Below are 12,613 nucleotides of genomic sequence, written 5' to 3' on the forward strand. Positions count from 1 at the left end.
CAGTCAAGTAATTTCGTTGTCCCTGAGAGGGGGCAATGACAATAAAGATATTATTATTATTATTATTATTATTATTATTATTATTATTATTATTATTATTATTTCAGACCTTGCCTACTGTGCAAAGCTAACATTTACATTCATTGCTCCACCTACTTTTATCTCTGGTCCTCCCCATCACTCACATGTGGCCCCTGGAAGGTTCCTCAGAAGGGAATGTGGCTCTTGGGCTGAGAAAGGAATGGAAGAGAAAAGGCTAGGCAGGCTAGCTAGCTGTCTGGCCGTGAACCCCCTACTGCCAATGAAGACTGAATCAGAATGCTGGTCCATGCAGCCCAATGGAGTCTGCTATGGCAGGAAGCAGGTCTCCAGGGTCTTGGGCAAAGAGAGGTCTACCCCAGCACTGTCCCATGATGCTCTTCACTGGAGGCGCAGGGGGACCTACCATCGGGAGAAGCAGAAAGCGAGCTTGCTCCATCTTCCATACAACAACCCTTTAAGGTGAGTCTCATATCACCTCTCAGCTTTCTCTTCTCCAGGCCAAACCTCCTCAGCTCCTTCAACTGTTCCTCACAAGGGTCTGAACTGGCAGTGACTTGCCAGAAATGAGAGCACAACATAAGAACCTAGAGGGAGCCTGCTGGATCAGGCCAGTGGCCCATGTAGACCAGCATCATGTCCTCGCAGTGTCCAACCAGATGTCCATAATGGGAAACCCGCAAGCGGAACACAAACGCACCCTTCCCTCTTGTGGTTTCCAGCAAATGGCATTCAGAAGCATCATTGCCACTGACTGTTTGATGCCAGGAAAGTCCTCCTTCACACAGCACAGAGTTAAACCATGGAACTGTCTTGCCCAGGAAACCCAGCCAGATGGGCAGGGTATAAATAATAATAATAATAATAATAATAATAATAATAATAATAATAATTATTATTATTATTATTATTATTATTGGCTTCTTCCCTTTAGGGGATCTGGTTGGCCCCTGTGAGAAGACATAAGATTTTCCTACATCCTTGTGTTAAGCTCTTCTTGTTACTGCATTGGCATTTTGTATTGACTGCTTATTCTTAATACTGTTATCAACCACCCCAACGCCCACTGAGTCACGCATGGGATTCCAGGAGTCTTCACCCTCACCCAGGGTCTGTACTCCTTTGGAGAACTGAAGACACAGCAGGGACTGTTAGAGCTTTAAGAAATTTCCCCCGAAAGATCGTGAAGAAGATTGGACTGTACTGCATAGTAATCATGTTTTGTGCTCTTTATTCTGGTCTTCACTACAAAGGAAAGAGATGGATGTTCCTATGGACCAAATGCTTAAAATAATCATAATTTTTAATGTAACTGGCAGGTGGGAAAAAAATTTCTTTCGCTAATGATTCTTTCTGTTTTTCATTGTATTATTCTTTCTCTTTTTCCTTTCTTTAATATCCCTTTCTTTTTTTCTGTTTCTCTTTTTTTTTCATCTGTAGTTATAATCTTGTATCTTCTGCGGTTATAATTTTACTGTGTTATGGGAACATCTTAATAAAAAATTATTTATTTATCTATTTAAAAAGCCTCATCCTGGAGGGAAGGTGAATGCTCTCAAAAAGAACATTACATATTAATTTATATTCTGAGAGGAATTCCAGTTCATATATCTATAAAATATTTTCAGAAAAGAAATTCTTTGTTTAGAAATTTTCTATGGGGTTTTTGATTCCAATAATATATTTACAGAAAATGCAACTACAAATTAATGAGGAAGGATTCAGTATTCTGAATCTGGAGCTTACTGTTGTTATAAAAATTGCACCCGCATAAGGGATGTGTGGAGATAAACACACCCAAACCCACAGCTCCCCAAGCAGACATTTGACCAATGCAGTATTTTAGTAAAGGAAAACCGGTTCCTGAGCTGTCAAACAGAAATATTCCTAAATATTCAACAGTGGCACCTCCTATGTCTGATAAGCAACCGCAGTAGAACATTCAGAACACTTAGAAGGGGCCTCATAAAATGGGGGGGGCACCTATTTAGAGGAACCTTTCTATTCTTGATGTTTTAAAGGGGGGAAAGCTCTCATACTCGCAGAAATACAGTTAAATAAAGGTTTGTTTCTCACTTACTCACATGGCGAAGACCAAACTTCCCAATACAGGCATGAAGGACATGTGGAATATTCTTCCTAGCACATAGTCCCAGGAACTCTTACAATGGACTGGAGACTTCAGATCTCATGTATTCCCCCCCCTCCAGTTCTAAGAGGAAGCATAATTGTATGCATCTTTGTAAATGTGAAATCAGCGAATAAATTTTGCTCAATATTTGAAAAGGTATGTTCTGAATGTAATCAACTTGTATTTTCTTTACACTGGAAAATTTCTTAACACCTGGAATGTATTGATTTGAGCTGTGCCTTGTAAATTACCCTGTCTGTTTGTACCACCTCTTGGTGACATAACCATGGCCTTTTTAGGGAGGTCACCTTGACCAAGGAACTGTTGGATATTTGCCATATCCAAACTCCCATAACCTGTTGCGGTATCAACAGTCCACCACAGCCTGTTAGGAGTTTTCTTAGGCAATTCAAACTCTTTTCCTTGGGACCAGCATGCTTTCAAAGACCCTGGCCCCATTTAGCAGAGTGAAGCATGGAGTGAAGAAAATAAAACACAGGAAACATCCAAAGTAGAGAGAAGTCTTTTAATGTCAGCATTAAGCGTAATGGTTACAGATTATATACAGAAATTAATTTTTCTATCGGAGCCCTGGTAGAGGTCTGCTTAACAGTCTCATAGGCTACCAGACCCTCTGCTTACATCTTCACAGTTTGAAGGCAGAGATCAGACTAAGACAGTTCCCACAGTTCAGTTCAGTTCAGGAGCTGTGCACGTCCAGGTAACATTCTTCAACATGTCCTTGCACCTGATGTAAACAGTCCAGGCTTTTTATAGCTTCTGGGAACATCACACAAACTAAACTACACCATTGCTACTGAGAACGAATGACTCTTGCACCCACAGGAACTGCCCCAAATCCAAAGGTATAAAATGTAAAACCCTTTTGTTTCGGGTCTCTCCTTCCTTCCTTTGCTGTTGCAACAGTATTCTTTGAATAAGGATCTGGCTTACTGGTGGCTTTGCTCTGCATTCCCTTGGTTCTTCCCTTGACCAACAAGGTACCTTCCCTCGGGAATCTTGAGCGACAAGAGGGTTTTCCCCATGTAATTCTCCTGATAGTTTTATAACAATGTAAGGCGTTAAATACTGGAAGCCAACAACTGGTTTAGGCAACTTTGGAATATACATACATAGCACCTTTGGTTGGATGGACGGCATTAGGATCGAAATACGTTAGAACTTTGGAAAGAATTATGTCAGTTATAAAGTTATGGAATGTCTAATAAAAAAAAGATGCGGCCAATTTCCCCATGCTATATTGACTTTATAGGAAAATCTAACTTTAAAAAATGGGGAAAGATGGTGATATGGAAAGATTGGATGGAAGCAAGTATTTTGACTTTGGATCAACTGATGGATGCTGAACATGAATTTTTAAGCAACACTGTGTTATGAGATAAAAATCAGCAATCAGATGTAACCCAATGGCAATATTTACAGCTACAACATTGGTTAAACAACATTGTTTGGACCAGCAGCATTTTCAGCTTCTGAGACCCCCGAGATACTAGAACAACAACAAAAACCCCACAATTATTTTTCATGAATATTTGTTATCAATTTGATATGCAGGTGTTAAGAAATGAATAAAGAATTAGAGGTTCCTATAAAGCTTAAGGAGCCACTGGGTGAGATCCAATGGTCAAAAATATTCAAAAGAGAAGGGAGTCCAAAATGGATGAGTTTCTAAAAGGTGAAATATTGAAGGCCCAAATGCAGACAATTCCAATAAGAAAGAAAAGTGGGAGGCATCTGAAGATACCAGGATGGCTGCATAAGGAGCTTACAGATCAGCTGAGATTCAAGAAGGGCATTTCTAAGAAAGGGAAAATCACAAAAGAGTATACAGTTGCAGGTGGGCTAAAGCTCAGAATGAGCTCAGGCTTGCAGGAAAAGTTAAAAATAATTTTTAAAAGGGTTTTTTTCAGCTATGTTTGAAGCAAAAGAAAGAACAAGCAAGTGATAGGTCCTCTGCATGGGGAACACGGAGAAATGCTATTGGGTGACAGAGAAAAGGTGGAAACTACTCAACACCTTCTTCGCCTCTGTCTTTACCCAAAAGGAAAGTGATGCCCAACCTGGTGGTAACAGAATAAATGGTGTGAAGAGGGAGCTGAAGCCCAAGATATGAAAAGAGGTAGTAAGGGAACACCAGGCTACTTTAAATGAATTCAGATCTCCAGGGCCTGATGAGCTGCATCCAAGGCTTATTAAAGGAGCTTGCAGATGTAATTTCAGAGCCATTGTCTATGATCTTTGAGAATTCCTGGAGAACAGGCGAGGTCCCTACAAACTGGAGGAGGCAATATGTTGTTCCCATCTTCAAAAAGGGAGAAAAATAAAACCTGAAAATAACTGAAAAACTAGTGAGCTTGACATTGGTACCAGGAAAAGGTCCTAGAAAAGATAAACAGTCAGCCAGTGAGCATTTGGAAAAGGTTACTATGATAAAGGTACAACATTGGTGGTTCAGGGGAATGCTGTAGATGTAGTGTAGCTCAATTTCAGCAAGGCTTTTTCACTCCATGGTTGTAGAGACAATATTGACTTCTTTGCTGTGTTTCTGAAGGACATAAACACTATGGCAATCCTTGCCTGCAGACAAATCACAATCTCCTAAAATTAAATTTGTAGATACCCATTTCTATGGTTATGCCCACTGTGGCTTATTTGATGGGAAGTGAGATGGGTGTTGTGACTGAACCTCTTTCCACTGCTTTCATTTCAATGAAACTTTGTGCTTCCATAAAGTAACTCCCATATTTCAAGCATTTAAATGGTCACTCCCCCCTGTATGAATTCTGTGATGAGAAGTGAGACTGGTGCTGTGACTGAAACTTTTTCCACATTCCAAGCACTGATATGGTTTCACCCCTGTATGAATTCTTTGATGGGTTGTGAGATTGGCACTCTGACTGAACCTCTTTCCACATTCCAAGCACTGATACGGTTTTTCCCCTGTATGAATTCTTTGATGGTCTATAAGTGTGTGCTTCTCACTGAAGCTCTTACCACATTCCATGCACTGATATGGTTTCTCCTCTGTATGAATTCTTTGATGGGAAGTGAGACTTCCCCTTCGGGTGAAGCTTTTTCCACATTCCAAGCACTGATATGGTTTCTCCCCTGTATGAATTCTTTGATGGGAAGTGAAATTTCCCTTTTGGGTGAAGCTCTTACCACATTCAATGCAAAGATATGGTTTCTCCTCTGTATGAATTCTTTGATGGACTATGAGTGTGCCCTTCTTACTGAAGCTCTTCCCACATTCCAAGCACTGATATGGTTTCACCCCTGTATGAATTCTTTGATGGGTTGTGAGATTGGCACTCTGACTGAACCTCTTTCCACATTCCAAGCACTGATACGGTTTTTCCCCTGTATGAATTTTATGATGGGAAGAAAGATTGGACCTATGACTGAACCTCTTTCCACATTCCAAGCACTGATACGGTTTCTCCCCTGTATGAGTTCTTTGATGGTCTATAAGTGTGTGCTTCTCACTGAAGCTCTTACCACATTCCATGCACTGATATGGTTTCTCCTCTGTATGAATTCTTTGATGGGAAGTGAGACTTCCCCTTCGGGTGAAGCTTTTTCCACATTCCAAGCACTGATATGGTTTCTCCCCTGTATGAGTTCTTTGATGGGCAGTGAGATGGCAGTTCTTACGGAAGCTTTTTCCACATTCCAAGCACTGATATGGTTTCTCCCCTGTATGAATTCTTTGATGGGAAGTGAAATTTCCCTTTTGGGTGAAGCTCTTACCACATTCAATGCAAAGATATGGTTTCTCCTCTGTATGAATTCTTTGATGGACTATGAGTGTGCCCTTCTTACTGAAGCTCTTTCCACATTCCAAGCACTGATAGGATTTCTTCCCAATGGAATTTGTTTGATTGCAACGGGAGCTCTGAATGAAGTTCTCGCCATACTCTGAATACTTATATGGTTTCTCCACTTCGTGGACTTTGCCGTGGTTTCCCTTGTTCTTAATGTCCAATTCATCACCACCTACAATGAAGGGAGTAACAGATGATAGTCCCAGGAAGAAATGGAGCCCTCAGTTATTGAACAATGCTAATGAATGATTTTGATAGAGGAAAAACTGAGGGGCATTAGATGTGATGTCTTCTTGCCGGGTTCACTGCCTTTGTTAACTAGCCTTAACATAATACTTATGGGAACTTGAGATTCTTAAAGCCAAGCTCTTTTGTGTGATGGATTTTGTTTGACCCAATCATGGCATCCCCTCCATCTCCAATAACAAAGAACCTGACAGAAGCTACTTCAACATCCCTAACTCCTTTGAAGCTTACATTTAAAAAGGCCTGGGCAGTTCAGACCAGCCTGATCAGGCCTAAAAAGCATAACTGGACGGGTGTCCAGAGCACAGTCTAGGCCTGTTGTTTTGGCTCAGTTTCAGTTGCTAAGGCTCGAGGGTGTGGACAAGGTGCTCGGATCCGTCAGGGTGACCAATTGGGCTCTTGCTCATCTTGGCTGATAAAAACCAGCAGGGAGGCAACAGCTGGCTAGGTCAGGGTGGTGATCAATGCCTCTTACAAGAGGGGGTGGTCCCTGCCTGTTTGAAGGAGCCAGTGGTAAAACCACTCCTTAAGAAGCTTTCCCTGGATTCAGAAAACCTAACTAACTACCGGCCAGTTGCTAATCTCCCTTTCCTGGACAAGGTTCTAGAGCGTGTGGTCATAGACCAGATCCAGGTGCTTTTGGAAGAAACTGATTTTCTGGATCCATTTCAATCGGGGTTTAGGCCCAGTTTTGGCACAGAAACTGCTTTGGTCACCATGAATGATGACCTCTGTCAAGAGAGAGACAAGGGAAACACATCCCTGTTAAGTCTTCTCAACCTCTCAGCGGCTTTCGATACCATCGACCATGGTATCCTTCTGAAGTGACTCTCCAAACTAGGGGTGGGCGGCACCGCTTTAAGGTGGTTCCAGTCCTACTTGGATGGTCATTCCCAGAGGGTGTTACTTGGGGAATACCGTGTTTTTCGCACGATTGGACGCACCGGACCATAGGACGCACCTAGTTTTCAGGGGGGGAAATCAAGGAAAAAATATGATCCTCCCCCCCGCAGCTCTGGGAGCAGTGGACAGGCTGCACGCAGCCTGTGCGCTACTCCAAGACCTTCTCCCTGCTTTTGCGGGAGGTGGCGGAATTCCCCCACCTCCCGCAAAAGCCCACAGGAGCCCCGTGTGACTCCTGCGGGCTTTTCGACCAGGAGGGAGAAGGGACTGAAACGGCCAGTCAGTCCCTTCTCCGTCCTTGGGGAAAAGCCCCCAAGAGCCGCTCGCTCTTTAAAGGCTGCGCGGCTCCTGCGGGCTTTTCTGCGAGGTGGGGGAATTCCCCCACCTCCTAGAAAAGCCAGCAAAGCCGCGCAGCCCATTTAAAGAGCGCACGGCTTTTGCCTGCTTTTGCGGGAGGTGGGGGGAAAAGCCTGCAAGAGCCGTGCAGCCTTTAAAGAGCGCACGGCTTTTGCCTGCTTTTGCGGGAGGTGGGGGAATTCCCCCATCTCCCGCAAAAGCCCGCAGGAGGGAGAAGGGACGGACTCGGCCAGTCAGTCCCTTCTCCCTCCTTGGGGAAAAGCCCCCAAGAGCTGCGCGCTCTTTAAAGGCTGCGCGGCTCTTGCACGCTTTTCTGGAGGTGGGGGAATTCCCCCACCTCGCAGAAAAGCCTGCAAGAGCCGCGCAGCCTTTAAAGAGCGCACGGCTTTTGCCTGCTTTTGTGGGAGGTGGGGGAATTCCCTCATCTCCCGCAAAAGCCCACAGGAGGGTTGGAGAGTAGCGGGAAGGCGTCGCGCGCCTTCCTGCTGCCCCCCATCCTCTGGGGCTGGCGATGGGGGAAGCGCTGCTTTCCCCACCGCCGGCCTCGAAGCCGGGTTGCAGAGTAGCGGGAAGGCGTCGCGCGCCTTCCTGCTGCCCCCCATCCTCTGGGGCGGGCGATGGGGGAAGCGCTGCTTTCCCCACCGCCAGCCTCAAAGAGCGCAGGCTTCGGAGGCTTTGCCTTGCTATCGCTGAAGCCAGGGAGCCTGCATTCGCTCCATGGGACGCACACACATTTCCCGTTCATTTTTGGAGGGGAAAAAGTGCGTCCTATAGAGCGAAAAATACGGTAATTTTTAGCCCCAGGGAACCATCAATGTGGGGTTCCGCAGGGCTCAATCCTATCCCCCATGTTGTTTAACATCTACATTAAACTGCTGGGTGGGGTTATCTGGAGGTTTGGCGCATGTTGTCAGCAGTATGCTCAATCCAGTAAACACAATCCAGATACGACTGGGGCTCTGTTAGTGGGTGGTACCCTAGACCAGATGGCTGGAAGGCCACCTGCTCTTGATGGGGTTACACTTCCTCTGAAGGAGCAGGCTCATAGCTTGGGGGTCCTCCTGGATCCTTTGCTGTCGTTCGAGGCTCAGGTGGCCTCAGTGGCCCCGAGTGCCTTCCATCATCTTCAGTTGGTGGCCCAGCTATGCCCCTATCTGGACAAGGATAGCCTAACTACTGTTGTCTATGCTCTGGTAACCTCAAGGTTAGATTACTGCAATGCGTTCTACGTAGGGCTGCCTCTAAAAACGGTTTGGAAGCTTCAGCTGATGCAGAATTCAATGGCCAGGTTGCTCACCGGAGCAAGATGGTCTGAGCATATTACACCGATCCTGGTCCAACTGCACTGGCTACCGATTAGTTTCTGGGCCCAATTCAAAGTGGTGGTTTTGACCTATAAAGCCTTAAACAGCTCAGGACCACAAAACCTCAAGGACCACCTGTTTCCATATGAACCTACCTAGATACTGAGATCATCTTCCGAGGCCCTTCTTTGTGTGCCTCCTCCTTGAGAGGTCCAGAGGGTGGCAACACGAGAACGGGCCTTCTCTGCAGTGGCTCTTTCTTTGTGGAATGCTCTCCCCAGGTAAGTTCACCTGGTGCCTTCATTATACACCTTTAGGCACCAGGCAAAAATGTTCCTTTTTAACCAGACCTTTGGTTGATCTTATTGACATCCAACACCCTTTTAGAATAAGCCTCTTTTGAGTTTTTTGGGGAGGTGTTATTGTTTTTGGTTTGTTTTTATGTTGTGGTCTTGTTTGTGAACTGCCCTGAGACTTCCGCGTATAGGGCCGTGTATACATGGAATAAATAAGAATAAGAATATTCGCAGACAAAACAGTAAACAGCCCTCCATTCAAGGTAAGCAGTGGGGTGTTAGAATTCCAAATGTTGTAGGCAGCAATATTGAGCCCCATCGAAATAGTGGACGTTCATCACATGTAGATATGTATTGAATTTCAAAGCAGATATTATGGTCAAACAGGGAGACTTACTGGTAGAGTCCATGATCCCATTATTCTCCTCCATGACTTCCTTATGCAGAGTCCACTCCTCATCTGTGAAATGAACAGCTATATCTTCAAAGCACATTGGACCCTAACAGAAAAAGGGAAAAGTTCTCCTCTTAGACAGCACAAATATTTATTTATTACATATTGTTCTGTTAATTGCTGCATTGTTTTCATGGGATTGTTTTGCTGCACATCTTAATTATGGGTGCTTCTTTTAACGTTATAATGGAATTATTTTATTGTGTGATAGGAATTTTGAGGTCTTAGATATATGTTAAATGTTCATAAGTGTACCAACCAAGCACATACATAGATCAGCACAGGAAGACCGACCTGGAACCATTTTGATTCCCAAACTGTCCCAAACTGACCAAATGTTTTCTCTGCAAGTTCAAAGGAAAATGGAAAAGCCTCCCCATTGTCTTTTCCTTAATAAATCCTGTCTTAAGGGTATATCGGAGCCAGCCGTCACAAATGGCGCTGTTTAGCATAAAATAAAGACACAGAGAGCCAGCAATATTTTCATGGATGGAGGGCAGCTCATTCGAACTCCTTCTCTCCTGTCCGGTATCTTTTATTATCCTTTGTTCTCTCCTCTCTCTCTCCTGTCGCATGGCTCTTTAAAGGCTGCGCGGCTTTTGCCTGCTTTTGCGGGAGGTGGGGGAATTCCCCCATCTCCCGCAAAAGCCCGCAGGAGGGAGAAGGGACGGACTCGGCCAGTCAGTCCCTTCTCCCTCCTTGGGGAAAAGCCCCCAAGAGCTGCGCGCTCTTTAAAGGCTGCGCGGCTCTTGCACGCTTTTCTGGAGGTGGGGGAATTCCCCCACCTCGCAGAAAAGCCTGCAAGAGCCGCGCAGCCTTTAAAGAGCGCACGGCTTTTGCCTGCTTTTGTGGGAGGTGGGGGAATTCCCTCATCTCCCGCAAAAGCCCACAGGAGGGTTGGAGAGTAGCGGGAAGGCGTCGCGCGCCTTCCTGCTGCCCCCCATCCTCTGGGGCTGGCGATGGGGGAAGCGCTGCTTTCCCCACCGCCGGCCTCGAAGCCGGGTTGCAGAGTAGCGGGAAGGCGTCGCGCGCCTTCCTGCTGCCCCCCATCCTCTGGGGCGGGCGATGGGGGAAGCGCTGCTTTCCCCACCGCCAGCCTCAAAGAGCGCAGGCTTCGGAGGCTTTGCCTTGCTATCGCTGAAGCCAGGGAGCCTGCATTCGCTCCATGGGACGCACACACATTTCCCGTTCATTTTTGGAGGGGAAAAAGTGCGTCCTATAGAGCGAAAAATACGGTAATTTTTAGCCCCAGGGAACCATCAATGTGGGGTTCCGCAGGGCTCAATCCTATCCCCCATGTTGTTTAACATCTACATTAAACTGCTGGGTGGGGTTATCTGGAGGTTTGGCGCATGTTGTCAGCAGTATGCTCAATCCAGTAAACACAATCCAGATACGACTGGGGCTCTGTTAGTGGGTGGTACCCTAGACCAGATGGCTGGAAGGCCACCTGCTCTTGATGGGGTTACACTTCCTCTGAAGGAGCAGGCTCATAGCTTGGGGGTCCTCCTGGATCCTTTGCTGTCGTTCGAGGCTCAGGTGGCCTCAGTGGCCCCGAGTGCCTTCCATCATCTTCAGTTGGTGGCCCAGCTATGCCCCTATCTGGACAAGGATAGCCTAACTACTGTTGTCTATGCTCTGGTAACCTCAAGGTTAGATTACTGCAATGCGTTCTACGTAGGGCTGCCTCTAAAAACGGTTTGGAAGCTTCAGCTGATGCAGAATTCAATGGCCAGGTTGCTCACCGGAGCAAGATGGTCTGAGCATATTACACCGATCCTGGTCCAACTGCACTGGCTACCGATTAGTTTCTGGGCCCAATTCAAAGTGGTGGTTTTGACCTATAAAGCCTTAAACAGCTCAGGACCACAAAACCTCAAGGACCACCTGTTTCCATATGAACCTACCTAGATACTGAGATCATCTTCCGAGGCCCTTCTTTGTGTGCCTCCTCCTTGAGAGGTCCAGAGGGTGGCAACACGAGAACGGGCCTTCTCTGCAGTGGCTCTTTCTTTGTGGAATGCTCTCCCCAGGTAAGTTCACCTGGTGCCTTCATTATACACCTTTAGGCACCAGGCAAAAATGTTCCTTTTTAACCAGACCTTTGGTTGATCTTATTGACATCCAACACCCTTTTAGAATAAGCCTCTTTTGAGTTTTTTGGGGAGGTGTTATTGTTTTTGGTTTGTTTTTATGTTGTGGTCTTGTTTGTGAACTGCCCTGAGACTTCCGCGTATAGGGCCGTGTATACATGGAATAAATAAGAATAAGAATATTCGCAGACAAAACAGTAAACAGCCCTCCATTCAAGGTAAGCAGTGGGGTGTTAGAATTCCAAATGTTGTAGGCAGCAATATTGAGCCCCATCGAAATAGTGGACGTTCATCACATGTAGATATGTATTGAATTTCAAAGCAGATATTATGGTCAAACAGGGAGACTTACTGGTAGAGTCCATGATCCCATTATTCTCCTCCATGACTTCCTTATGCAGAGTCCACTCCTCATCTGTGAAATGAACAGCTATATCTTCAAAGCACATTGGACCCTAACAGAAAAAGGGAAAAGTTCTCCTCTTAGACAGCACAAATATTTATTTATTACATATTGTTCTGTTAATTGCTGCATTGTTTTCATGGGATTGTTTTGCTGCACATCTTAATTATGGGTGCTTCTTTTAACGTTATAATGGAATTATTTTATTGTGTGATAGGAATTTTGAGGTCTTAGATATATGTTAAATGTTCATAAGTGTACCAACCAAGCACATACATAGATCAGCACAGGAAGACCGACCTGGAACCATTTTGATTCCCAAACTGTCCCAAACTGACCAAATGTTTTCTCTGCAAGTTCAAAGGAAAATGGAAAAGCCTCCCCATTGTCTTTTCCTTAATAAATCCTGTCTTAAGGGTATATCGGAGCCAGCCGTCACAAATGGCGCTGTTTAGCATAAAATAAAGACACAGAGAGCCAGCAATATTTTCATGGATGGAGGGCAGCTCATTCGAACTCCTTCTCTCCTGTCCGGTATCTTT

The 12,613-nt window shown here is 45.3% G+C and overlaps 2 protein-coding genes across 2 annotated transcripts in view; both read right to left on the reverse strand.

Annotated features, from left to right (window-relative positions):
- The window catches only part of LOC310745974 (uncharacterized protein), a 618,230-nt gene that overhangs the window by 129,883 nt on the left and 475,734 nt on the right, over positions 1-12,613 (reverse strand). The window lies entirely within an intron of this gene.
- Positions 98-9,987, reverse strand: LOC310746125 (uncharacterized protein). The gene is made up of 2 exons (XM_083579896.1): positions 9,519-9,987; positions 98-6,187 (listed from the first exon to the last, which is right to left on the reverse strand). Exons 1-2 carry the CDS (start codon positions 9,613-9,615, stop codon positions 4,938-4,940), a joined length of 1,347 nt encoding a protein of 448 aa, XP_083436022.1. The 5' UTR covers positions 9,616-9,987; the 3' UTR covers positions 98-4,937.

Source organism: Podarcis filfolensis, assembly GCF_964270895.1.
Source record: "Podarcis filfolensis genome assembly, chromosome: 12".
Taxonomy (NCBI): Eukaryota; Metazoa; Chordata; class Lepidosauria; order Squamata; family Lacertidae; genus Podarcis; species Podarcis filfolensis.